This window comes from Aethalodelphis obliquidens, unplaced genomic scaffold (genome assembly GCF_003676395.1).
Source record: "Aethalodelphis obliquidens isolate GAN/ISIS:26980383/991018 unplaced genomic scaffold, ASM367639v1 scaffold50, whole genome shotgun sequence".
Classification (NCBI taxonomy): domain Eukaryota; kingdom Metazoa; phylum Chordata; class Mammalia; order Artiodactyla; family Delphinidae; genus Aethalodelphis; species Aethalodelphis obliquidens.
The window spans coordinates 2493756-2521712 of record NW_020837994.1 but is presented as its reverse complement, the minus strand read 5'-3'; the positions used below and the strand labels follow the sequence as shown (position 1 = coordinate 2521712).

The window sequence follows — 27957 nt, the reverse complement described above, 5'->3', positions numbered from 1 at the left end:
GGTCTCCCCTCACCCCAAACAATGGAAGGAGGATGGAGGCCATCCCCCAGCTAGGCCGATAGCTGAGCCCTTCACCCTCAGCTGAGCCCACAGCCTGTGGTCAACCCTGGCTCGTGTCCCTTGACCTGAGGAGTTACTGAGAAGGCCACCTTCCCAATGCCCTCCTCGTGACCTCTCCCTGTCTACTGAGGACAGCCTGACTGCCCTTAACAGGGAAACCAGAGACAGGGCCTCTCCCTTATTGCCATCTCCACAGACCCACTCCTTGCTTCCTCCCTTGGACCTTAGGGGGTGAGGCCTCTCCAGGCCGAGCCCAGCCTCCACCTTCGCCAGGGCCCTCCCTGAACCCTCAGCCCCTCTGTTCCAGGTATTTAGGTGCCCAAATCTCTCACATCCTTTAACATACAACAATATATACAATCCCTTTTTAGGGGGAAGCAGGATACACCATTCCCTGGAACACAGTCCCCAGAGCAGACCCTCCCCCAGGCCTCAGGACACATGCTTGGCCGTCATCACAGTGACCCCTCCCATCACTTCTAAGCCTTGCCAGGGGCGGGGACAGGGCGGTTCCTGCAGGATCCCAGCCTCACCGAGTCCACCTGGCAGATGGCTTTCACTTACAAACCCCTCTTGAGTTCACAGCACCTGAGTAAGACAGGCAGAGCAGGAACTATGACTAGACTATTGCTCCTGCCAAGATGAAGAGCTGGGGCTAAGGGAGGCTTAGTGATCTGCCTGGAGCAGCACAGAGAATCCCGGCAGTACCAGTACCACCTCTCAGGTGCCCTGTGCCCATCCGGGCTCTCATCAAGGCATCCTCCTCCCAAACTGCTGCCCTCTTCCGTGAAAGCAGATTTCCTCACCTGCCCCACAGACACCAGGCCCTATGGCCCTTCGTAGAGGCAGCAAGTGAACAGACACCAGCCTATGGAGCTGCCTCCCTCTGGCTCCAGGCCAGCCCAGAGCTGCCTCGTTCTCTCCCCACGCCCACCAGGCTGGCCCAGCACCACCATGCCCACTTCACCGTGTTCCCTCCACGGTGGGTACACTGTCGAGGGAAAAACACCTCAGCCATACCATACCACAGACCCAGGACCACACGCTGTCCACACACACAGTCCACACGACACAGCCCCCCGGTGTACGCAGACAGACCCCTGTCACACACAGAAATGATCACAGAGAGATGCTGACACAAAGACAGGAACACACAATGCATATAACCAGATACACAAAGTCGCACAATGACACGTCTGCTGTCAAGCAGGAACACAGAGCACAGAGGCAGGAGGGATACCTAGACCTCTAAGCTGTGCAGTTACATTCTTAGGCACACCTACAGCTACTCAATGACACCCACCCCGATGCCACAGTCACCACGTCCCCATGCACTCCCACACGCACGTACAGGTACCCTGGAACGCCTGCATGCGCACACACACACCCTCACATCCATGTATCACTCAGGGGCACAACCAGCACCAGGTCACCCCCAATCCAGACACACGGATCCGAGGTGCACACACAGTCAATCCCACGCCTACTCCTGGGTCCTCCCTTCTCCCCCTCCCAGGGCTGATCCAAGAGTAGAACAAAAGCCCTGTGTCCCCTCCTCCCCTTCCCCCTTAACTCTCCTCTCTCCCTCCCCCCTCACCCCACCCCATCCCCCCACCCCCGTCAGCGTCCATCCCCTTTGTCCTCCTGCAGTTGAGCCTGAGCGGGAGTCCAGGCAGAGCGGCAGGGACATTGCGCCCAGGCTGTCAGGGGTGCAGGGCGGCAGGACAAACAGGAGTGGTCAGTGCACGAGCAGCAGCTGCAGAGAGCCTGGGAGAGGTCATGGCCAGGTAAGTGCCAGGTACATCTGGGGACTTAGGATGCAGGACTCCCCTGGCTGTGTCATGTCTACAAGTCTGAGTGTGTGTTTGTGGGTGTGTGTGACTGTGAAAAAGAAACAGGGTGGCATGTCAACTTCTAGGGGCTGGGTACCTCAGTCTGTGTCAGCACCCTTGGCCTGAGGTGCCTAGACTCTTAGCTGGGATAAGAGAAAACTAGATCAAGCCCTGCCTGGAAATTCCTACCTTTCATGTTCCAATGGGTTGTCCTTTGGCCCCCAGACTGGAAATCCCTAGGGTGGAAACTGGGTCTGATGTCCCAGTGTGTCCACAGTGCCCAGTGCAGGAAACAGCAGGAGAATGAATGAAAAAGTACTGGCGCACTCCCCAGGAGGGGACTCCCTCCCTCTCCCCTGGCAGCCCCTTGTGCCGGGACATCTCTGCAGAGAGAAGTCCCACCTGACGCTGATGAGACCTGCCCTCTTGGATGTCAGCTGAGAGTGGGCTGCCTTCTCAGCCAGTGGAAAATAGAATGAAGGCAGCATGCTCCCATGACCCCTATCAACTCCTTCCGGTGGTCCTGCGCTGCTCCCTGGGATACACCCCAACCTTGGCAAGTGTGGCTGAGCCGCTAGGCATGCAGAGTCCACAGCCAGGTGGGTTCAGGGCCCAGCCCCTCTACTTGGGCAAAGTAGTTAACTTCCCGGGACCCTGCCCATCAGGAAGCTCATTTCCTCTGATGCTAAGACAGGGGATTCACCACACTGGATGGCCCAGGCATAAACAGTGAAAGCCAGACTGACTCCTGGGCAAGATCTGACCTCCAGGGCAAAGCAGTCTCAGGGAAGGCAGAGCAGCTGGGATCAGGAGAATGGAGGGAGAAGCAAGGAGCAGAGAGCAGAGGTCTGCTCCCCTAGAGTAAGTTGCTACATAAAGGTGTGTACTCCTCGTCCCTGGAAGTATGCAAGCAGAAGCTGTATGTTCATAATGGCCAAATCATAACCAATCCGTTACAGCCCTTCAGGCTACAGAATGCTTTCACAAACACCCCTCCTTTGATCCTCACAGCAACCTCTGAAGGGCAGGTTCCATCTATGTGATTGTTTCCTCATGACAAACTCAAAAAAGAAGAGGGGAAGAAGTCTAAAGAAACTCTTCAGGTTTGTGAGGGTCAAATGAAATTACGTACATAAAAGCAACTAACACATGTGGTGTGCTCCCTTCCTCTTGGGTAAAAACATGTAAGGCAACATTTGTTGAGTTTGTACTGTATACCTAGCACTTTTCATACATTCCATTTCACAGTCAACAAGTCACCACAACCATGTGAGAGAGGCATTATGACCGCGTTTTAGATAAGGAACCTGAAGGGGAGCAACTTGAGCAGGTCACACAGCGAGTCAGGGGCAGAGGCAGGATTAGCACCCGGATCAGTCCTTAGAGCCAGCTCTTTCCACCCCCCCACAGGGCTTCCTTGAGAACAGAAAACTTACGAAAAAGGTCAACTTCCCTCTCAGCCTGGGCTCTAACCTCATGTCCTCTTTCCCTCTGGGCCTCTGCACAGGCTGTTCTCTCAGCTGGAGACTTCCTCCCTCCACTCCCTTGCCTTCACCTGGCTAATGCTACTTATCATTCTCAGTCTCCTAATGCTCTGTACTTCCCCATGGGACCCTGCCACACTGCGAGCTCCAGGAAGGCAGGGACTATGTCTTGTTCACTGACTGGCACAGAAAAGGCTCTCAATAAATACTAACTTAATGTATTCACTCGACCTACTATGGGCCAGATCCTGTACTCTTGGGGAGGGGCAGACATTAAATAGAATAATCAGGGTGTGGTCAACAGGGAGCACCTGTCGGAGATCCCAAGGAGAGTGGACGGGGTGAGGAGATGGGGGTAGAGTTATACCCCCCGCACATACTGGATCTCTGTGGGGTCGATTGAATTCCTTGACCAAAGGCTACAGCTCCTGTCAGAGGGCCCTCCTTATACAGATATTTTGTGCAGGTTCCAATAATCTCCCAGCCCTCCGCCTTTAGACCTTGGGGAGGTAAAGTCTCCCTGCTATTGGTAGCCATGTGGCACTGCTCTATCCCTTGTGGGAGTCCCAAAACACTGTCTATGCTTTTGTAAATCCTTCCTTTATTAGAATCTCCTTAAGTTACCCCATCTGAGAGCATGCCATCTGTCTCCTGCCAATACTGATAGGAAAAAGCTTAGCACGTCTGAAGAACAAAGAGCAGTATGGCTGATTGGGTAAGTGGAGGAGGAGGTGGTACAGCTAAGACAGGGTCTAGACCTTCAGGTAGGCTGGGACTAGCTCACTGAGGCCATTAGGAATCTTGACGGGGGGACGGAAGGAAGAGTGGTTGCATGAATGAAAGCACACTAGTTAAGATAATGCGAGCCTGCCTGAGTAAACCAGTGAACCAACGGAAGGAATGGTGGGTGAGAGGCCTCCTGCCCTCTAACCGGGCCCCAGCCAGGTGGATTTGCCGACGACGCGGTCTGTGTTCTCTGCCCGCAGGACGCTGGAGGGCCCGGTGCCGGAGGAGCCGGAGCTGGATTGGGGCTCCGAGGAGCCGTGCGCGGGGTCCTGCCACGCACAGCGCATCCTGCAGACCCTGAATGCGTATCGGCGGAGCGGCACCCTCACCGACGTGGTGCTACGTGCCGGCGGCCACGACTTCCCATGCCACCGCGCAGCGCTTAGCGCGGGCAGCACCTACTTCCGCAGCCTGTTCGCGGCTGGGCAGCCAGAGCGTGGCCTGGCTATGGTGCCCGTGGTACCCGAGGCGCCGGGCCCTGCCGGGACAGCGGTGGCGACGGCGCTGGCCGTGGTGCTCGACTACCTGTACGGAGCGGGCGTGCGGCTGCGCGCGGAGGACGAAGCGGCCGCGGTGCTGGCGCTGGCCGAGCGACTGGGCGTGGCAGGCCTGCGCGAGGCCTGCGCGCGCTTCCTCGAGGGTCGCCTGCGCGCCGCTAACAGCCTGGCGCTGCGTCGCGTGGCCGCTGCCTTCTCCCTTGCCTCTCTGGCCGAGCGTTGCGGCCGCGTGCTGCGCCAGGCCTTCGCCGAGGTGGCACGCCACGCCGACTTCTTGGAGCTGACGCCCGACGAGGTGGCAGCGCTTCTGGCCGATCCAGCGCTGGGTGTGGCGCACGAGGAGGCCGTGTTCGAAGCGGCCATGCGCTGGGTGCGTCACGACCCGCCAGCCCGCCGCGGACAGCTGCGGCGCTTGCTGGAGCACGTGCGCCTGCCCTTGCTGGCGCCCGCCTATTTCCTGGAGAAGGTAGAGGCCGACGAGTTGTTGCAGGCCTGCGGTGAGTGCCGCCCGCTGCTGCTAGAGGCCCGTGCCTGCTTCATCCTGGGCCGCGAGACCGGCACACTGCGGGCCCGGCCGCGGAGGTACGCCCTGCCCCCTCCCTCCCAGCTGCCCCTTGCCTCCTGCCCTGCGTTATTTCCTATGTTATTCCCTTGTTCAACCGCTCTCTCAGTCCGCCATCATCCTTTAATCCTATCACTTGATCATGCCTCTTGAATGAGACTGTCATACATACAACAGACATTTCATAGGCTTGGTGCTGGGTCCTTAAAGAGTTCACAGTCCAATGGGGGAAATGCAGGGATCTCACATCTCGTGCACATTCTGCCTCAGTGCGGACTCAGGAGTGATTTGGAAACACCCTTTACCCTCAGGGAACACAGTCTAGTAAGGGGTATAAATAGGCAGGGCTTGGGGGAAAAAAAGAAAGGCTTATTCCCACCCCTGGAACACCAGACCAGAAGACTTCGGGTGGAGTAGTCAAGATGGTCTGTCACCCTCACAGGAATAAGGGACAGACTCTGTCTTACTCATCACTGTATCTCCAACAGTAAGCTCAGGGCCTGGTGCAAGATGTTCAATATTTGTCAAAGGAATTAGGTAGGAATTGGCTAAAGGGTTTGGAAACTCTGGTGGGGTCAGTGGGAGGGAGAATGATTTGCTGAAAGGGCGTGTAGCCTGGTTCAATGGATTCAGTGATTAGGGGATAAGTTTAGGAGATGGTTATAGGAGGAGGGACACAGCAAAATTAGTCCACGATGGAGGTCAGAAAAGGGTGAAGAGAATGAGTTAGTGGCACACCAACTTGGGCTTGAATTCCACCTCTGTCTCCTACAGCTACATGACTTTTGCAAGCCAAAGTCAGGATTAAACAAGGTGATTTTTCTAGGTAAGGGTAAGGACTCTGTAAAGATTCTTTTCTTGTAACTTAGAGGTCAGTAGAATGGGGTAAGGAGTAGTGCCCCTCTTCCCCTCAATAGCCAGAGGGGAGGCTGAAAGTGGCAGAGTCCAGCATGCGGAGGGTGGGGAGCAGAAGCGCACGGAAGGGCAGCAGGACCATACAGTGCAGTCCATGAGCGGGTGAAATAGGGCTGAAACACGGGTGTGGGTTAACCGGCATTGGGCTTGTCCCCACGCCAGATTCATGGACCTAGCTGAAGTGATCGTGGTCATCGGCGGTTGCGATCGCAAGGGGCTCCTTAAGCTGCCGTTCGCCGACGCCTACCATCCCGACAGCCGACGCTGGACCCCACTGCCCAGCGTGCCCGGCTTCGCGCGCTCAGAGTTCGCGACCTGCACTCTCCGCAATGACATCTACGTCTCTGGTGAGGGCGGAGCCATAGCCGGAGTCCCACAGGATTGGCTCATCACTTCCCGTGCGCCGCCCTCTGTTCTTCCCTCCAACCAGGCTATAGGAGCAGATCGGTCCTGATAACCTACAGTTACTGGCTGAGGTGGTACTGCAGAGCCAATCACTGGTGTGACTCCACCCTTGCAATGTTGACTTCAACTCAGATTAGTACTCATCACTTCTCTTTAGCCTAGCATGTGCTGTGCATTATGCTAAGCAGCTTACATTAGTTATTTAATTCCCATTACAACCCAATTTTATAGGGAAATTAAGAATTTCCCCTGTTGTCTTGACAGTGGCAAAGATCGGTTTGATACCAATGGATGGTGCCCGCCCTGAGATTCGAGCCCTAGAGGCTCAGAGAATAAAACAGTCCCTGCTACCCTGGGGATAGCAAGAGGGCCTGGGAACAACAGCTGCTTCTCTCTCCCTAGGAGGCCACATCAACAGCCGTGATGTGTGGATGTTTAGCTCCCATCTGCACACCTGGATCAAGGTGGCCTCACTGCACAAGGGCAGGTGGAGGCACAAGATGGCGGTCGTGCAGGGGCAGGTAGGGACACCCGGCAGCTGCTGCCTTGGGCTCAAGGTAGAGATCTATGGACTGACGGGGGGAAGTCCCTTTACAATCCGCTCTCTGTAAGAAGGGATCTGAGGCCCCCAAAAGAAAAAAGGACTTGCCCGAAGTTGCATAATGATGCTAATGCTAATAATGACAGTAATTACTGTAATAGTACAGCCTAGTAGCCGGTGGTCAAGGGTGTGCGCGCTCTGGGGCCGACGAGCCTCGGTTTGAATCTTGACTCTGTCACTTAAGACCAAAAAGAAAAAGGAAAAATAAAATCTGCCAATTATCTTTGCAAGCTACATCCCTAATGCAGAAATGCAAATAAAAGTGCTTCTTAGGATCACTTAAGTAAGGTGGTAAACCTTTAAGAAATTAGTAGGTATTTTTATTAAGCATCAACTTGGTGCCAGTTATTTTACAGATCTAATCTGTATTCAACACCCATCCTACAAACCAGTATCATCCGGTTAGTACAGGAAAATCTGCTAAGGGAGGTTCAATTATGGGGAGTCAGGACGCGGAGCCAGGAGCTGGGATGCGCCCCTGGTGGGATAGTTTCTCCACACACAGCCAGAGGCTGTGGGGCCGAGACGCAGACAGCCCTGACTCTTGGCGACCCCCTCATCCACAGCTGTTCGTGGTGGGCGGCTTCGACGGCCTGCGGCGCCTGTGCAGCGTAGAGCGCTATGACCCCTTCTCCAACACCTGGGCTGCTGCGGCCCCGCTCCTAGAGGCAGTGAGCTCAGCTGCCGTGGCACCCTGCGCCGGCCGGCTCTACGTGATGGGGGGCGCCGGGCGGGACGGCGTCAACACCAACAAGGTGAGCTGGGAGAGGGCGGTGGAGGCCTGCTGTGTGCCTGGCGCAGAGCTGGGCCTTTCATGTCCTCGTCCACGCACTGAGGAGTCATCCCCATGTTTCAGGCAAGGAAATGAATTCAGAGATGACCCAAAGGTCACACAGTAGGTCTGGACCCGAATGCTTGGGCTGGTGCCACATGGGTTTCAGAGATCTAAAAAATTAAGTGAGGGCAAGGGTGGGACTAGTTAAAATGCTTTTCCTCCATTCCAAAATACAATACACTTGGGACTTCCCTGGCAGTCCAGTGGTTAAGACTCTGCACATCCACTGCAGGGGGCATGGATTCGATCCCTGGTCGGGGAACTAAGATCCCACATGCCACGTGGTGTGGCCAAAAAAAAAAAAAAAAAAAAAAACACTCATTATTGAAAATTTAGAAAACAGAGAAATAGAAAAAAACATCATCCATAATCTCACCACCTAAGGATAACTACTACCATTAATATTTGGTGCAATGCCTTCTAAGCTTCCTCTGGGTTGACTTTTGCTTTTGTTTTAGTTTTAGTAAAATTTTGTATTCTGTTTTTTCTTGTTCCAAGTATAAGCACTTTCTACATGCTTAGAAACTCTTCACAGCCATCATTTCAATGTCTGTGTAACAGTCAATGGAGTGGATGAATCACAGTCTACCAAATTTTCTATTGTACATTTAGGCTTTCTGTGAATAAAAACTGATCTTCGTTGTGGCAGCTCCCTCCCCACCCTGATGGCCTCACAGGCATGTGATCCCGAGATCTGACTCTTTCCCAAACTAGGGTCTCTCACCCTCCTCATTCCCCCTCCACTCCCAGCACACCTTCCTGGGCTGGCTGGGGGAATGCCCTTTAGCACCTTCTTGTGCAGCACTGACATGAATAGGCCATTCTGGGGGTTTCCAAGGACACAACTGAGGAAGTAGGGAGTAAGGTGAGCAGGCAACTACAGGTATGAACCCTCAGAAATTGTAGGCGTCATAAACACCTGTGAGCCTAGGAGGCCTGTGGACAGCTATAGAAATGGGGGCTGCGAGACATCCCAGCTGGAATCTGGTCATGACCTCAGCACACCAGGGAGGAAGAGGGTTGACAGTATATGCAGCCAGGAATGCATCTCCATGGGGGACCTGCTCTGAGAACCCATGCAGACGGTATCTCCACCTCCTGGGATACAGACCTCTTCCTGGACCTTGAAAGATGAGAAGGCTTTTGACAACGGCAGTCCAGGGGGAGGAGCTGGAATGTGGAACCAGACTGAGCACACGTGAGGGGAGACACACATGCTCAGGCCTGGTGGACACAGGCATATGTGTTGAATGAGTCCCCTTGACTGAGAGAAATAGGAGGTGTGGGCAGCAGGGCAGTTGAGGGGCAAGGCTTCACCTCTGCCACTCCTTCCTCTCAGGTGCAGTGCTTTGACCCCAAGGAGGACCAGTGGAGCCTGCGGTCACCAGCGCCCTTCTCGCAGCGGTGTCTCGAGGCTGTTGCCCTGGAGGACACCATCTATGTGGTTGGGGGCCTCATGAGCAAAATCTTCGCCTACAACCCTGGCATGGATGTCTGGGGGGAGGCAGCTGTCCTCCCCAGCCCTGTGGTAAGTGGAGGGGCCTGGGCACAGCCCTGGCACTGGTTCCATTTAGGAGTAAAAACCCACTTCTAAGGATCTGGTTCTCAGAGGTACTGAGTCCTGTGTCTGACTCCATGCTAGGCGGTTTTACTAGGCGGTAGTTCTCTAGCTTTGTCCCACAGTGATAATCAGCCTTGGGCTTCAAAGATAAGGAGACTGGCCTTAGAGAAGTTGAGGCCATCAGTTAAAGCCATGTACGGCAGAACCTAGAACCCCAGTCCCAAGTGCTAGAGCTTTGGATGGGGGGCTTGGTCTCAATGACCCTGCAGTCTCTCCTGATCTGTAGGCCACCAGGTGGTAGCTTACTGTTGGAGGAGGGGGGAGAATGGAGAGGGGACTTGGTAAGTTTCCCTTGCCTCAGTGATATCAGAGAAGGGAGGTCTAGGCCCTGGACGTTCCACCCCTGCATTTCTTGCCTCCCGGCACTGTTCTGTTCCCTCTCCAAAGAGACTATATAGGGGTATGGATGGATTGGTGATCCCTGCCAGTTCTGACCTCCAGTGATTCTAAGAGCCTGAGATTTCTGGCTTCTCTGAGTCTGGTGGTAATTATTATTGGAGTGCTTACTATATTTCAGGCACTATGTAAAATGCTTTACATGCTTAATCTCATTAACTGTTAAGGGAACCTTATGAAGAAGGTACTATTATTCTTCTTACTTTGCAGATGAGGAAACTGAGGCCCAGAGAGGTGAAGTGACTTGTCTAAGGCCATTCATTTAGTAAGGGTCAAGCCAGAGCTTGAAGTCAGGTCCACCCAATTCTTACCTCTTTACCTTCCAGACTGCCTACTCATATTCTGTGGGTCAAGGTTTTGTTGTCTGGCCTGGCCAGCTAGGGACAGAGGGAGCTCCCGGCTGGACCCTATAGCTAATTGTCTTTCTGTCTGTCCACCCAGGAGAGCTGTGGCGTGACTGTGTGTGATGGGAAAGTCCACATCCTTGGCGGGCGGGATGATCATGGGGAAAGCACCGACAGGATCTTCACCTTTGACCCCAGCAGTGGGCAGGTGGAGGCCCAGCCATCCCTGCAGCGCTGCACCAGCTCCCATGGCTGCGTCACCATCGTCCAGAGCCTGGGCAGGTGACTCATACTTGAACCAGGAGGTGGGGAGGGGAGGGAGAACTCAGGTTCACCACTGCTCCCCTCATGGCACCTCGGTGTAAACAGCCTCTTAGCTTACTGCCCCTTTTCTTGTAGAAATAAAACCTCCTTCAAAGGTTGGATCTGTGTTCCAGCTCAAGCCTCCTTTGCCTGGAGAAGTAATGCCCAGTATCTGCTCCCTGCTTTGACTCTTTACAAAACACCTTCATATGTTATTACCTCGTTTACCGTCATAATAGCAGCGTGGACATTTTAAAAAATTATGAAATATTTCATGCATAAAAAGAATATATTTTGTATAGTTTAAGAATTATAATAAAATAAATATGTGTTTCCACGACCTAGCTTAAGACATAGATCACTAGCTTAAGAAATGCCTTTGTAGGCCCCTCTATTTCCAAACCCATCCCTTCGCACGTTCCTCCCAAGAATTGTCACTATTCTTAAATTTCAGATTATTGGCACTTAAAAAAAAAAACTTTTAGTGAGCTAGTTACTAATATCTGTATTTTACAGAGAAGCAACTGATTTTAAAAGATAAGGAGACTCACCCAAGGCCACATACTTAGTAAGAGGCAGAATCTATGACTCATAGATTCCATGAAGCTTTAGAATCTATGAGACACTTCTGGCCAGGATGGTTCTCCCTTTCTAAACCACCCTCTCCAATTCAAACACCTATAGCAATGATAGATAAAATTAAAAGCCAGACAACTGAGGCATAGGCTTGTAAGTAAGCAAACATGTCTGAGGACCAGAAACAGAATTGTAAAACATAAGGCAGAAGCTCAAGCTTCTAAATTCAGATTCTGGGATAAAGGCTTTAAAACCAGGATGACAAACCAGGATCACTGCTAGAAGCCTGGGCCAAGGTGGGGCTCCCCCGCTCATGAAAGAAGCTGAAACAAAACAGAACAGTTGTAGAACCCTGAGCAGCCTCGGGGGTCAAGACTCGCAGTAAACTGGAGGCCCCCGGTAGTGGGCATCAGAGCCACAGGCCTCTAAGACACCAATGAGCCCAGCTTTGCACCTGGATGTGTGAGATCCCCAACATCAACGTGGGGTACAAGCTCCTGATGCCATTATAAGTGCCTGGGTTGGTCTGGGGCTGAAGGGCAGCAACATAAAACTGCTGGGTCGGGAGGGGTGAACTCAGTAGAAAGAGAGGGAACAAAGGACTGATGCCACAGACTCTGTGAATCAAGGCCCAGCGGTTCAGATTCTGTGCCTGTATTTCTGAGGCCCAGAGGAGCTAGCCAGGCCCCACCTGGGGCTCCCCTTATTTGCACTCAGATTGCCTTCTGAAGAGCTGTCATCTGCTCCTCCATCTCCTCCAGCACAGGGCCAGCACTAAGCCCCTAGCCATCTTCCAAAGCCCCAGGGCCCTGTCTGCGGGATCTCTCCAGCTGGGGCTGACCCATCACAGAGCAGCATAAAGGCCCGGGTCCCAGCTGAGCTCCTACCCTCCGATTATCTCAGATTAGGGAGCCTGTGACCATCTGGACACAGCTGATAATGGCAGAGGGGGAGGGGAGTGGGGTAGAGGCCCAGCCTCAGAGCCTTCCTGCTCCCACCCCATGCACAACACCCAGGACAAAGCAAAGGTGCTGTACTGCTTGCTTACCCAGGCGAAAGCCGGAGTGGAAAGGGTAGGGGCAAATCCAGGGCAAGCTCTCCCCAGAGACATGGGCATCTTACCCAGGCTCAGCACTTCTGTGTAGCCAGACAGATTGCCCAGTTTCCCCCATGATGGCCATTTGTGCCCCAGTGCTTGCTCATGCAAGTGCCAATGCCCTTTCCTGCTCTGTCTGCCTGGGCAGACCTGACACCATACACCCAAGAGCTGACCACTCCCTCCCTGTACCCCTTCCTTATCAGCCCTTCTTCCATCACCTGACATACGGCCAGGCCTTCGTGTGACATCTCTGGTCTCTCCTGACACACCCATAGGATGCCTCTTGAGGCAGGAAAGGTGTCACCTTCATCTCTGGGTCCTCCAGTGACTGGAACAAACCCTTCCACTGAATACCTTAAATCAAGGTTTCCTGGATTTCTATCTCATAATACCTGTGAGGTAGTTACTACTGCTCCCCTCCCCCCCTCCCACCTCCGATTACAAATGAGTAAACAGACTCAAGAGTTGTGAAGTGACCTGCTAACTAAGGTCACAAGGCTGGTGAGTGGTGGCAGAGCCAGGATTCCAACTCGGGTCCAGCTATCTCCAAAGTCTGCTTCCTCCATGCAGCCTCTGCTAATCTGAGAAAATGGTGTGGGGCACAGCAAAGCAGTTGTTTAGAAGTAGGAGATACATCATTTCCACGTGGGAAATTCCAGCTTGACAGGATACTGTCCCTGACCTTCTGGGCTCCCGACTTGATGAGACATGGTGCTTGTTCCTGGTGAGTGAGGCTCACAGGAACACAAGCAAAAGGTGACAGCCACGGGTCCTAATTACAAGGACTACTGGTTAGACCGAGACCATATACAGAGGATCCCCCTGGCTCCTAGTCCACTGCTCTCTGGCACCCCAGGCTGCCTGCTGAATGTGAACTGTTACCATTCAGTTCAGAGGGAAGCCAGATAAGTCCATGACCCCTTAGCCACACACGGATTTGCCATCTTCTCACCGGCTGAGAACAGAGACAACTCTTGGTATGCAATCAGAAAATGATGAACCCAAATTTAATTTTTGAGTTTCTTTTTTGAGTAGATCTATTTGTAAAGATTGATATTTTATGACTGTAATTCTTTCTTAGCGGGCTTTCAAAGAACAAAGAACAAGGAGAACTTTACTTCTTACATAATAGAATAAAACTTTCTATTTTGTAATCACTATATGGACTTGTTGAATTCTTTTATAAATCTGAAACATATCCATGCTGTATATGCTACCCACCCATTAGTACAGGAAAAAACATAGTATATGTAGAGTTCCCTACTATCTGCGGTTTTAGGTAACCCCTGAGGTCTTGGAACGTATCCGCTGCAAATAAGGGGGGACTACTGTATTAAGTTGTTCAAGAGGAAAGATTTCATCACACAATTCTTTGTGACAAAAACCTGGACTATCCCATTTTGCTCAAAGACAATGTGACAGTATGTATCTTTTATGATGACTATGCCCCCAAATTTACTTGGTAGTTTGTTACAGTTCATAGAGACAAGCTGAAGGCAGCTGTACATAAAGATGAGTGGAGAAAAACAGATGCTGTAGGAGTTTTTAAAATTCATTGGTCATCTGAATTGACCTTTATAAATCTAAAAGTGAAAATGTTTTAAAATTATGAAGCAAAGAAAATGGCTATCCTCTCTTCAACAAAGTTATAAGCAACCAATTTTTTTTTTTTTTGGCAGTACGCGGGCCTCCCTGTTGTGGCCTCTCCCATTGCGGAGCACAGACTCCGGACGCGCGGGCTCAGCGGCCATGGCTCACAGGCCCAGCCGCTCCGCAGCATGTGGGATCTTCCCGGACCAGGGCACGATCCTGTGTCCCCCGCATCGGCAGGCGGACTCTCAACCACTGCACCACCAGGGAAGCCCCAACCAAAATTTTTTAAGGCACTGCATGTTGACAATCCAAGTGTAATACAAAACAAAACCAAAAAAGCCCCAGAAGCTAGAGCTTGTTAGAGATGTATTTGAAATCTGGAATCAGCAGCTACAAGATGAATACCTTCACTTCATGGCAGCTGATAAACATTTCACTGCCTTCAAGTAACATTGCTCATTTGGGGTATATATCCTTCTAGACAATGAAAATGTGAAGTTGTTTGCTGTTATAACTCATATGTCTACGTATGTATACACATACAAATATATGTATATATGACAGCTCTACTGAGATACAATTCACATACCATAAAATTCACCCATTTGAAGTTTACAATCCAGTGTTTTTAGTATATTGTTATGCTGTTAATACTTGCTAAATTTTAAATATTTTGGATACTTGTTAAAATTTATCATAAAATTGACTTTCACTTTTCCTTTATTCTTACAGTGACTTAAAATATAAAAGGGGGGTGTTTATGGGCCCAGGTGGTAAATAGTGATGGCTATTTTTTCTGGTATATTAAGGGTAAAATCAGTGAGTAAAAGATCCATTTCCTCTGGTCCCCCTCCTGATGGGAAAGCAGCCCCCCTACAGTACCTATGCTCTCCCTTCCCCTCCCTCTGTAAAGCAAATACATTATTAAAGGTTACGGGAGCCCTACCCTCTCTCTAGGCAATTTTGGATTTTAATGGCTCCAGCTTCTCTGGTTCACCACACAAAGGACTGTCGGGTGCAAGCTCGTCATGGGGGCAGTCAATGGCTTGCCAGTGAGGGCAGGATGAACCCATCATAGCTGTCCTCACCAGAGGACAAAGGCCCAGCTGCACCTGGCCGGCTGAACTATTAGTGCAATACAGGACTGAGCAGCAGAAGTGTGGTTTCATTTGAATTTCAGAACTACAGGTCTCCATCTTTTTTGTTGTTGTAGAAATAAGAGTTTGGGATCAGATAAGTTGTTGCCAATCTAGGATCTCATGTTACTTGTTCTCAAATGAGAAGTGGTAATCTCTCTGAGACAGTCTAAGTACAGCTGACCCATGAACAATATGGGTTTCAACTATACCGGCCCACTTATATGTGGATTTTTCTCAATAGTAAATACTATAGTACTGAACTACCCGGGGTTAGCTGAATCCACAGATGCTGAACAGCAGATATGGAGGAACCGCATATACAGAGTTGACTGTTAAGTTAGGGTCTGCACCCCTGATGCCCCCATTGTTAAGGGTCAAACTGTATTTTCCAAAGCCTAAGATGTATTGCATGGGTTAATCAACACTGCTATAAAATGAAGTTAGTAATAGAATCTGCCCATAACAGGGATGTTGGGAAGATTAAATGATACACCCACAGCAGGCTCAGGGCATATAATAATCTATAACAATAATCTCCTCACCATGGTCATGCTGCTTATCAAGTTATAAATGTAGCTTTGATTAGTAACAAATAGAGAAATGGCTTAATAGCCATTTCATAAAATAATGTCAAGATCTCATGTCTCTTAGGGAGAAAATAGTAAGAAAAACTATCTTCTGAGACAGAAAATGTTGACTATCAACAATACCTAAATGTTTTCTTGGTCTGATGTTGACAGGCCTTACTGACATACAACAGCTTCATTTATACGTAGCCACACTGGAGCTCAGAAACAATCACTAAATGAAACACGGCACAGAAAAAGGCCATGTAAAATGGGGCTAGTGATACCTGCCCAGCTATGCCCACTTCCCTGTAGAAGCAGAAAGCATGGCCCCTGTGGTCAGGGCCCTTACAGTTAGGATGGGGAGAATCCATTACCATGAAGTTAGCTATTAATGATTTCCAAGAGGATAGATATGCTAAGTAGGTAGTAATAACAGCTAGCATTTACTGAGCACTTGCTATGAGCCAGGCACTGCTAAAAACATGCAGATGAACAGAGGCACAGGTATGTAACTGATGTGCCCATGCTTGTACTGCTAAAAGTTGTGGATTTAATTTTGAATCCAGACAGACTGACCTGAAGGCCTGGGCTTGTAACTTGTCTCCAGATGATATAAATGACACATAGTAGGGAAACATACTGATATTTAGATCTCCTTTAACTCCCATAACAGCCCTGTGAGGTAACTGAGGATCAGAAAAGTCCAAAGGCATCCTCTCAGTGAATGAGTGCTGGTGCCAGCATTTAAACCCAGATCTGATTGCAAAGCCCAGTTTCTCCCCACAACCCCTTGAGTCTCCTTTGTAAACTGCTCTGCGAGGGAAAGGTATCCTCCACTCTCACTGTGCTGACACCCTCACAGCCTTTGCCTCATTTCCCAACTAGGAGTGGAGATTAGCTGACCTGGGGTGGGAGATGGGAGGGTGTGCCAGCCCCAAGCCTCCACTCTGCTGTGGGTTATAGCAGCCTTTTCAACAGTGGTTTGCAAAACCAGATTGTCTGGGGGTGGAACCCATCTCCCTAAAATTAACCATCACCTGGACCCCACCAGTTCCTGTGCCTTTCCTGGTTCTACAGTGCTGTTGGTCTCCAACCTTTGTTTGCCCTTTAGGCCTATTCCCACACTCTCCCATGCCAGCAGGTGTTCTTTCCTTGCCTGATGGGCAAGTGGTTCAATCAGCACCCAGCTTTTGAGGCCCCCATCACCAGCTGCCAGGAGTCCTAATGACCAGAACCTAATAGCTCTTCAGAGCCTAACAATAATCTTTTGGTGAAGAGTCCATGGAAGGCTTCAGCACTTGCTTCCATGTTGCCAACAGCCATTATTCCCACCAGGCGGTCCCAAGGCCATTTCACAACATGGTCTTGGCTGACCAGCATCAACACCTTGCCTACTGAGGGGAGGGGCCACGGCATGAGTCTGGCCACAAGGTTAGACGTCAGATGCACACCTGGAAACCTGAACCTCAAAGGAAGTGAAGCAAAGAAAAGGACGGCTGAAAAAATCATTCACTGGGAATCTCAGGGTGGTAGTGATGACATCCTCTAAGGTAGTTTGCACTTCTTGATAAGCTGTGATTATGGAATGCTCATGTCAGCGCTACATTACATCTTACGTGATTTTCTTAAGTAACTTAACACTTAATTTAACCCCTCCTCCACCTCTGAGTAATGGGTAGACAGAGGTGTTCACACTGATAATTCAAGCTGCATACTTGCACACTAATAATTTGCATACTTTTCTGCACATGTGTTACACTTCATGAGTTTACTTCTCCCTCCCCAAGCTACTTTGGTGCACCCTTCCTGTTACAGCACCACCTGGTGGTATATTAACAGCACTACTGAATGACAGACTTGACCTCCAGTTCTAAGTTTGCAGAAAACTCACCAGGAAAATAAATTTAAAAGATCACCTGATCAAATATGCAAAGAACTGACTGGCAATGCCAGTACTAGACACTAAGATTCTAGATGACCAGGACTGTCTTAACCTGTTTCCAGCACCACTACTCCACAGGCACAGGCTCAAATTAGTTGAAATGGTTTCACTACCAACAGTCTCCTCATAAATGAACTACATCATAAGCCCAGAAATAAATACAGGAATAAATCAGCTTAGCTCAGTTCTCACGCTAACATTTTTCAGTAACCACCTCTCTCAGCCCTTTCCATAAAACTTTCTTTCACTTGAGAAAGGGCTCATTCCTGGAAACGTGCCACTCCAGGGTAAGGGAAAGCACAGGGAAATGAAAAATGTTTTTGTATTCAGGCTCTAGTTCCTAGCCACAAGATAAAACATTTACATGAACCCACTCCCTGGAACACAGTAAATGGTCATTAACACATGAGCTATTTCAGTGGTTGGAGAATTGTAAAGTATTTCTACTACTGAGACATGGTCTCAACTCCACTAACACTGACAAAAACAATGAGATGTTACTCTCTAGACAGTAGAAACATCCAAGGCTCTGTTAAAAGGGGACACACACACAGATAATGTCAGCGTGCTCTCAACATAATTCACTACCTCTAATTAATCTTGTAGGATTTTTATGCCAGCCTGTCCCTCACTAGTTTCACCTGAATAAGTGAAAAAGCACCCAATTTCTAATAAATACATATCAGCAAACACCTTCAAAATATCACAGATAAAACGGTAGATAATTTAAATGTTCTTTATACTTTTCTAGAGTGTAATGGTTAAGAGAACAGGACATAGAAATGTGGATTCTAATCGCAGCTCTATAATGCTTAGGCAAACTTACTTCTGAGCATCAGGCTCTTTCTTCATCAGCAGCACAATCAAATTCCCTTTTAGAGATGTTGAGGATTAAATGAGAATGTATATACCTAGAAATGAACACCACCCAGAGCACAGCATAACCCAAAACGTAATGGTCATTACATTTTCTATGTGTAATAGACAAAATGATCCTAAATACGTCCTTCTAAACCTCTAACCCTGAACTCCAGGTTGAGTCAATCAAGGTGCTGCCCTGTTAACAATCAGCCACCACCGTCACCAGATTTACTCCCCCACAAGGTATTTCCTTGGTTACTTCTGCTTGGGTCCTCCTGTTCCGGACCTCTCCTCACAAGTACAATTGAAACCAACGGGATTTTGAGGGAAAACACACGAACACTGTGAACCAGACAGCCCTAAGAATCTATCAAGCAACGGTCTCATGGAGTGACATGACCATCAGTCTGAATACTGGATGTAGAGTCTAGTCAGGCCACAGGTCTTTTAAAAAGATTTTATTAAAGGTCTTTATAGAGCAACATCCAGACTCCAGATCCAGCGGCCAAGGAGACCCTGAAACCAAATAAAACAAATAAAGTACAATAAGAACAGAAAATACACCTGAATATCCGGTTCGCATGAAAATTAATACACAAAGAATGTCTAGAAACAACACAACAGGCGCTGGGCACAGGAGAGGCTTGTTGTTACTGTTTTAAGGGGGTTGCTTCAGAACAGCTAATTACTAGCAAGAGTGCCTTGAAAATTTTAAGGGAGGATAATAAAGAAAAACTCATATTTACAACAGTGGTAAACGTAGGAATGTCTTAAAGAGACCAAAGGCACACACTCCTCCCAATAGCATACCATGTTAAATGAGTCCCTGGCTCCAACCTGTGTTCTCTCATGTAAAGCAAGTGTAATCCGATTTTTATCCACTAGGTGCTCTCACAGCGTGGGACACAAGTGTTAACAAGGACAATGGGATAGGGTCCTATTCTGCCCCCAGAGGGCCTTACAGACATACCTATTATGCTGTGGGTACCGGCTGAGGCATGGCAGGCGGCTCTGGCTTCCCACCCTTCTGTTCGGAGATGGGAGTGGTGGGCAGTATTTCATCTTTGGGTTCCACAATGCTCACGTGATCAGGCAGGGGCTTCTTAGGGCCAATCTTACCAGTTGGGTCCCAAGGCAGCATGATCTTTACCTTGATGCCCAGCACACCTAGAAGATGCCATAGTTAAGACCGAGCTATGGTTCCATCGCCCCCCACTACACAACGGGATGGGGCAGAAGGAAAACAGGAGGCTACTCAAGAAGCCCTGGGTCTGGTCCCTTCTCAGACAAATGCCTCTAATCAATCAATGAAGAGGACACTTTTGCAAAAGGAACCCATGCACAGCACCACAGAACGTGGCACTGACAAGGACCAAGAGCAGGATGTGCCCTTTCTGACTCGTCATCGTGTCATCACTGAAGGGTACACAAGTGGCCGAGACAAGGACAAACCAACTCTCTCCAACGAAGCTAAACAAAATTGCTCCACGACTCCCAGACAAATTCCCCAAACACTGAGGTGTGTATATAAAACCACGTCTACCCATTTAAAAAGCCCCTTGCCCCAAGCACTCCTGGCTGCTCACCCTGTCTGAGCAGCACGTGGCGCACGGCAGTATCAACATAGTAGTTAACAGGGTCCCCACTGTGGATCATCAGGCCATCCACAAACTTCATGGATTTAGCCCTCTGTCCTCGGAGCTTCCCCGACACCACGACCTCGCAGCCTTTGGCCCCACTCTCCATGATGAACCGCAGCACACCATAGCAGGCCCTTCGGGAGCGCAAGAGACAAATGGCCAGTTGTGTTATCACCAGACAGGATTGCTCAACCCCACCATGCTAAAGAAAAAACACTCATTAGCCTGCACTGACTACTTTCAATGTTCCTTTAATGGAGAATAAGTCTGACCAGAGCCTGACCCAAGAGCTAGAAACTTTCTTCCATTCCCATCACACCTAATCTTAGGGAATTCCTTAGGGAAACACACGAAGTTCCTTCTAACCAAGTGCTTTCCAACCTTGGCTGCACACTAGGAACGCCTCAAGGTTAAAATGAACCACTCTGGTGTGTGCAAAATTCACCTGGAGGGATTATGACGACAGACAGCTGGGCTGCACCCCCTATTTCCCAATTCAGTGAGCCCGGATTGGAGACTGAAAATTTATTTCTAACCAGTCCTCGGGTGATGGCAGTGATGCTGGCCCACGGACCAAACTTTTGAGAATCACTGTTCTAAGCGGCAGAGCTGGCGTTCAAACCAGGTGGGCAGTCTTCTGCACATCCTTGTTGCCTACAGCACTGCCACCATGTCAACCTGTCTACAGCACAGCTCTAGCGTCCCTCCTCCGCTGAAAAACCTCCCAGGGCTCTGCGTTAAGTATTAACAAATTCCAGACACCCAGGCAAGGCATTTCCATTTACTCCACAAAGAGTGGAACTACTCAAAGAACTGCCAGCTGCAATATTACGAGCAGGCCCAGCGCTAGGGCCAATCTAACCACCTCATGTCCTTCACTCCTCATGTTACTATCTATATACACGGAAATCTGACTAGATTTTAAGCTCTCATCAGGGATGAGTCTTAGCTCTTTACAGTCCCCAGAGAATTAACAACACATAATGGATCTGAATGACTCCAAAAGGAACCCTAACCACTCCCCCGCATCACCCCGTTCTATTTTTGTTTTACTCCCAAAGCACACCCAGAATAGTTCTCCACCAGAGCACCCACCACTCTTTAAAAACTTGATTCTTTACAAGTCTTTCTTATTAGGCCGCCAGTTCAGTGACGACATGGATTAGCAACGTCTTATTGTTAAAACCCTCAGAGACTAGCCGAGCCTGTCACATAAAAAGAGTTCATTTACTAAATGAACAAAATGCTGATATTCTGACCCACAAAAGGACACAACCATTAAAAATCTCAGGACACTTACCTCCGCACAGCAAGGCCTCCCAGGAGTTTGTAACGCAGAGACTCTGCCTGGGCAATGGCACACAGACCTCTCGTGGCCACCTTTTCAGCATAAAGCTTTAAGAAGGAAACAAGGCACATCCTTGAATTTCTTACCTTTGCCACTGTTTTCAAATAAAAACCAGTACATCCATTATACAAGCATACACCATTTTATGTATCATTGTACTACCCAAGTACTAAAGCACTTCTAATGCCCACACCTAACACACACTCAGTGACATAGGCTGAACTATTCCTCATTGCCCTCCCACCCCTAGCTCTTTCTATGGCCACACCAAGGAGACCGATGGGGCATCCAATCCTTCATATGTATCATTACTATACCCAAGGTGAATGTAAAATCCTGCTAAGTGCTTATGAGAAGAACTTCAACAAAATACCAATCCATTTGTATTACTCACTGATCACAAATAACTTTTCAGGGTGATAATATGGGTTTTCAGAAGTACCATCCTAAAGAGCCATTTCCAGGTCCACAGTAACCTCTGGCATAAACCAGGATCACTCACCTCTACACTGCCCTCAGGGAAGCCAAATCTCTTCTGAACCACAGCAGTCAATTCCCGGATCCGCCGGCCCTTCTCACCAAGAACATTCTGTGTCCTGGGGAAAATAAAGAATGGCAATTCACAGCTCTCATAAAATTCCAGATGTGATTTTAAATCTTGCGCACGTGTGGTAGTAAAATCTCATTCATCTGACACAAGCCAAGTATAAATTTTGGATGACAAAAACTAGAGTTAATTTTTTTTCTAAATGCAGCTTAAAAAAATTACATTCAGTAAGACTAAATTCATTGATTGTCCCCCTAAGTTTACAGAAAAGACCACCTTAGTACAGACGACAATTATAGGCGATGGCCAGAAAAACGAATTTTTACCTGGTAGCCAAGATAATGATTTCTGTCCTGGTTGGTGTAACTCGGACCTCAACTCCAGAGTACCCATCTTCAGCCAGCTCCCGAGTGAGAAACTCATTCAGTTCAGCTTTGAATATGCCGTCAGCAACAAACTAACCAAAAAGTAAATTCAAAATTAGGATGTGGGCGCAGGCTCACTTTTTCTAGCCCAGACTTTCCGCCAATGCAATCCTCATCAAAACTCAACGCCTCCAACAAATGACCCATCATCGATTATTTTACCTTTGCTCCAGAGAAAACATGGCAACCCTTCTCAGACAAATGCCTCTAGGTCATCTTTTGGAAGTTACTTTGACCCAGGGCCCTTAAAACTGTGCCACAGAACGCAGCACAGGGTAGGGGCCACATGGACAAAGAGAACACCTCCAGTCAGACTCGTCATCTTCTCTTCACTGAAGGGTTTTAAAACTGTCATTTATATGTACACATGCTAAACAAAGAACTGCTCTTAAATGGCACATTTAGAACTAATTCAGCACAGCAGGAACACTATGTTTGCAACCAGCAAAAAGAGCAGATAGTGACTTTAGTTAAGCAGTCTCACCTGTAGACACAACTGGGCCCATGAGAATCCCAGCCACCTTAATTATTGCCTTAATTATTCCCAGGTGTTTCACAAAGTCGGCAAATCCTAACTCACAAAAGCGTGTGGATTTCACCTTAACATAGATGTTATGCGTACACAAAATGGCAAATTGTCTAAAACCAAATGCACTTTACACACTTCTCTCCCATGGAAAAGCAAAGAATTAAACTCAAGGAAGCGTCTTCCCCAGGTCCCCCCTCCATTTCCCCAGAACTTTTCCTTGGCCCCAGCTGGAACAAGAAATTGTCAGTAACCTTCCCGACTGAGGTCTTTGGGGTCAGAAGGCTGCACCCCGACAGGACTAGTAAGAAGACAGGAAGAATACACTGCTACAGCCCTTTCCCAAAGCCACAGTTAAGATGAGGGAAATGGCTCATGCCCTCAAAACACCACACGTTCACTAATTTTATTGATTGACCAAGAAATGCTCACAAGCGCCTTCTCCGGGGGAGGAGGGGTCCCCGGTGCTCATCTCTGCTCTCCGCCCAGAACCGGCAGAAATCTCTCTCTCCCATCCCCACCATACTGCGCTCGCCTGGCTCGGGCCTGCGCTCTATCAACCGCCATCCGCGGCCCACGGGAATGCCACGCGGCCCAGCCACTGCCCGAGGCATGGCAGGGAGCCGCGGGGCTCGCGACGGCACCCAGAGAAACTCCTGACCCGCGCGGCTCCAAAGTTCCCTGCAACCGGGCCCCGGTGTGTCTCACCTTCCTCTTCTTGGATATCTGCACCGCCATCTTCCCCCACGCACCGCCGAAAGGAAAAGGAGGGGTTAGTGGGAGGAAGTGCGGATAAAGGGCGCGGTTCGACGACAAAGAACTGCGCGACGTCGACGCCTGTAGGCGCTCATGGGAAATGTAGTTTTTACTTTAGGAAGGAGGTAAAAGGAAAGAGAAGAGTAATGTAGATACCTATAGGAAGAAACAGGATCAGATCAATCGGAACTTAAAAACTACAAGGGAGTTGAGAGTCCAATTCTCATCAGTTTAAAAACGAGCAACGTCCGGCGCAGAGATGGAAATTACAGGTATAAGCTCACACAACAAATGCATGGAACCCTGGTCCCTACACTTTACGCTGTAATGAAAATTGGCTGAAAGCCCTCAATGAAATTCATTGAGGCGCCTATCTCTTCCAATCTGTGTCCATTTCCTCTGTTCCAAATGATAATAATAATAGTATCTAATATGTATTAAATATTCTAAGGACTGTTTTTTCCCCCCCTAAGGACTGTTTAATTCCCTTTATATTATTAACCCATTTACCTCTACCTCACTTTCATAGTCTGTTACAACTTGTAACAGAAGTCACAATAGTGGCTCACAATTCTTTTTCAATTAAAAAAATTTCCCCTCACATTTTATTACAAAAAATTTCAAGTGTACAGAAAAGTTGGAAGGACTGTACAGTGCACACCCATATATTCATCACCTAGGTGCTGCAATTAACATTTTTGCTATATTTGCTTTATCATATATTTATCCATCCCTCTATCCACACAACGATGCATCTTTTGATGCATTTCAAAGCTACTTGCAGACATCAGCACACTTCACTCCTTAACACTTCACCAACAGTTTTTTTTCCAGCTTTATTGAGAAATACTTGACATACATCAATGTATAAGTTTAAGGCATACAACATAATGGCTGGATTTACATACACCATGAAGTGGCTTGTGGTAATCAAGAAATGATTACCACAAAAGGTTCAGCTAACATCCATCATCTCATAGAGATACAAAAAAAAGAAAGAAAAAATTTTTCCTTGTGATGAACAGTTTTATTTTAAACCTGAATAGTTTGCCTCCATTTAAAAATCAGATTTCTCTATAAAACTATTCTAGGTTTTCTTAAAAATATAGAAAAGTCTAGCAAAATACCGGGCCCACATTTCCTCATAGCAGCACTCTCCTTCCCTGTTATATGGAAAAGCGTTTTTCAATGTGCCAAGGTCTCTGGCAGCTTCACTCACTTATTGTCTGGTCCTAGAAGCCATTTGAGCTTTTCCCCAGCGCTGAAACAACTCTGATGCTGAGCTCTGTCCTATAATCATGGAATTAACAGAGTTCTGGGGGGAGCTGTACAGAGGGACCAGGGAAGATGGAAAGAATTGCATGAACCAAAAAGACATTCTGTGGACCTGATGTACCTTGGTGATGGATTGAGGTTGAGGGGGAAATTGAGAATGACACCAGGGGTGGATGCTTAGTGACAACGCTCACTGAGGTAAGGAAATCAGGAACAAGCTTTTTTCTCCATGTGTCATCTCCCTCTGTCACTTCCTCTAGGATTGGGCCTCTCCTAGTTACTCCCATAACTATAACACTCATCTCACTGGGTTGGAATGGCCTGTCAATATATTTCTCCCACTAGACTGTAAGCTCCATAAGAGCTGAGACCAAGCCTGTTTTGTTCATTACATCCAGAGTCTAGCATATGGCCTGGCTCAGGCCCAGTGTCAATCAAAGTTTGATTATCAAGCAAATCAGTGCATGAATTCTAGATCAGTTTTTGGTTGTGTGGTTCATATGAATTTGCTTACAAGTGCCATGGCTTACTGGGTTGCCCACAAAACCAAGTTGCAGAGACTCACAGCTAAGGATCAGACAATGGCAAGTTCTTTCAGGTAAACGTCACCTCTGGAGTCTCCACAGTAGCTCGTCTGCTGCCCTTCCCCAATGACACAAGAGTATGCCTGCCTGGGTATTGTCCTCTGGTCCCAGGAGAAAGCCCATGAAGGAAACCTTTACCTTTATCATAATGCCTTTCACTTTATCTAACTATTATTAAGAAGACATTATATTACTCAAAATAACGCTGTAAAAATAATAGTAGTCACAATACACTGAATTCTTTTTTTTTAATTTTTTTTTTTTTTGGCTGTGTTGGGTCTTTGTTGTGTGAGGGCTTTCTCTAGTTGAGGTGAGCAGAGTCTACTCTTCATTGTGGTGTGTGGGCTTCTCATTATGGTGGCTTCTCTTATTGCGGAGCACAGACTCTAGGCACGTGGGCTCAGTAGTTGTGGCTCATGGGCTCAGTAGTTGTGGCGCATGGGCTTAGTTGCTCCACGGCATGTGGGATCTTCCCAGACCAGGGCTTGAACCCGTGTCCCCTGCATTGGCAGGCAGATTCTTTTTTTTTTTTTAAACATCTTTATTGGAGTACAATTGCTTTACAATGGTGTGCTAGTTTCTGCTTTATAACAAAGTGAATCAGCTATACATACATCCCCATATATCCTCCCTCTTGCGTCTCCCTCCCACGCTCCCTACCCCACCCCTCTGGCAGGCGGATTCTTAACCACTGTGCCACTGGGGAAGTCCTGAATTCTTTTTTTGAAAAGAATATTTATTTATTTGGCTGCACTGGGTCTTCATTGCGGCACACTGCATCTTCGTTGCCGTGTGCAGGATCTTTGTTGCAGCATGCAGTGTCTTTAGTTGCGGCATGCGAACTCTTAGCTGCGGCATGTGGGATCTAGTTCCCTGGCCAGGGATCGAACCCAGGCCCCCTGCATTGGGAACTCAGAGTCTTAGCCACTGGACCACCAGGTAAGTCCCTACACTGAATTCTAATTAAAAGTTGGGACCGTGAGGGAATTCCCTGGTGGTCCAGTGGTTAGGACCCTGTGCTTTCTGTCAAGGGCCCAGGGTTCAATCCCTGGTCAGCTGTTCGGCATGGCGGGGTGGCGGAGGGCGGAAGATATCTGACTTTGGGACTTCCCTGCCAGTCCAGTGGTTAAGACTCCTCGCTTCCACTGCAGGGGGCGCAGGTTCAATCCCTGGTGGGGGAACTAAGATCCCGCAAGCTTCGCAGTGTGGCCAAAAAAAAAAGTTGGGACTGCGAGAATGACTTAATCCCTTCCTGGATATCCAAAATGTAAACAAGGTTTACTCAATTTGGCCCTTCATGCCACAGGAGCGTACCTGGAACTATGAAGAGAGGGCGACATGTCTGTGAGTACCACCCAGGTCCTGTCCTGAAATTCCTAAAAGTCAAAGGTGAGACTTGCCTGGTTGAATGAATATAGCCCACAGTTTTGGAGTACAGTTTAGTCACTTGAAGACCAGCACAGTGGAATCTCATAGAAAGCATTTAACACATGCGGATCCAACTAGAGGAGCTTGGCAAAAAAAGAAGAGAGAATTTAAATTGAGTGAGCCAAGGGACTTCCCTGGTGGTGCAGTGGTTAAGAATTCGCCTGCCAATGCAGGGGACATAGGTTCGAGCCCTGGTCCGGGAGGATCCCACATGCCGCAGAGCGACTAAGCCCGTGGGCCACAACTACTGAGCCTGCACTCTAGAGCCCACCAGCCACAACTACTGAGCCCGCCAGCCACAACTATTGAGCCCGTGTGCCACAACTACTGAAGCCTGTGTGCCTAGAGCCCGTGCTCCACAGCAAAGAGAAGCCACCGCAATGAGAAGCCTGCACACCACAACGAAGAGTAGCCCCCACTCGCCGCAACTAGAGACAGCCCGCGCTCGCAGTAATGAAGACCCAGTGCAGCCATAAATAAATAAATTTAAAAATAAATAAATAAATAAATTGAGTGAGTGAAGGTGGGTGTGTCTGCCTCCCTGCTCAGTGAGGTGGGAGGACAGAGGAGCCCTTCTGCTTAACCAGGCTCTGTAGGTCTTGCTTCCCGAGGACCTCTCATGGGGTGAGCATCTAGCTGGGCTGAGTGTTCAGCGGTTTATGTTTTTTTCCTACAAGACCTCTGAATAAGCCAACAACTTTTTCCAGTGTTCAACCGAAGAACCAGGGATCTGTGCCAGTCCTAGAGGGAAAACTGGATTGACAGAGAGAGGGTAGGTACATCAGTCTCCACTAGACGAAGTGGTCCCCAACCTTTTTGGCACCAGGGACCAGTTTTATGGAAGACAATTTTTCCATGGACAGGGTGCGGGGGGGAATGGTTCAGGCAGTAATGCGAGCGGTGGGGTGTGACAGATGAAGCTTCGCTCGTCCGCTGCCCAACTCCTGCTGTGCGGCCCAGTTCAACAGGCTGCACACTGATACCGGTCCAGGGGTTGGGGACCCCTGC

General features: G+C 48.8%; 2 protein-coding genes and 2 non-coding genes across 4 annotated transcripts; 1 reads left to right on the top strand and 3 right to left on the bottom strand.

Moving 5' to 3' along the window:
- The first annotated feature begins 1007 nt into the window (after positions 1 to 1007).
- On the top strand, positions 1008 to 10805 carry KLHL35 (kelch like family member 35). Its single transcript, XM_027083420.1, has 9 exons — positions 1008 to 1847; positions 2256 to 2491; positions 2904 to 2995; positions 4363 to 5241; positions 6299 to 6483; positions 6944 to 7062; positions 7709 to 7897; positions 9317 to 9505; positions 10436 to 10805. The coding sequence occupies exons 3-9, from the start codon at positions 2946 to 2948 to the stop codon at positions 10622 to 10624; spliced, it is 1800 nt and encodes a 599-aa protein (XP_026939221.1). The 5' UTR covers positions 1008 to 1847; positions 2256 to 2491; positions 2904 to 2945; the 3' UTR covers positions 10625 to 10805.
- Positions 10806 to 18863: 8058 nt separating this feature from the next.
- On the bottom strand, positions 18864 to 23716 carry RPS3 (ribosomal protein S3). Its single transcript, XM_027083411.1, has 7 exons — positions 23615 to 23716; positions 22282 to 22412; positions 21911 to 22004; positions 21361 to 21455; positions 20007 to 20194; positions 19391 to 19587; positions 18864 to 18936 (listed from the first exon to the last, which is right to left on the bottom strand). The coding sequence occupies exons 1-6, from the start codon at positions 23642 to 23644 to the stop codon at positions 19394 to 19396; spliced, it is 732 nt and encodes a 243-aa protein (XP_026939212.1). The 5' UTR covers positions 23645 to 23716; the 3' UTR covers positions 18864 to 18936; positions 19391 to 19393.
- LOC113607887 (small nucleolar RNA SNORD15) lies at positions 19698 to 19842 on the bottom strand. The gene has a single exon (XR_003428137.1). It is a non-coding gene; the product is annotated as a small nucleolar RNA SNORD15 (small nucleolar RNA).
- LOC113607883 (small nucleolar RNA SNORD15) lies at positions 22569 to 22718 on the bottom strand. Its single transcript, XR_003428133.1, has one exon. It is a non-coding gene; the product is annotated as a small nucleolar RNA SNORD15 (small nucleolar RNA).
- Positions 23717 to 27957: the final 4241 nt, after the last annotated feature.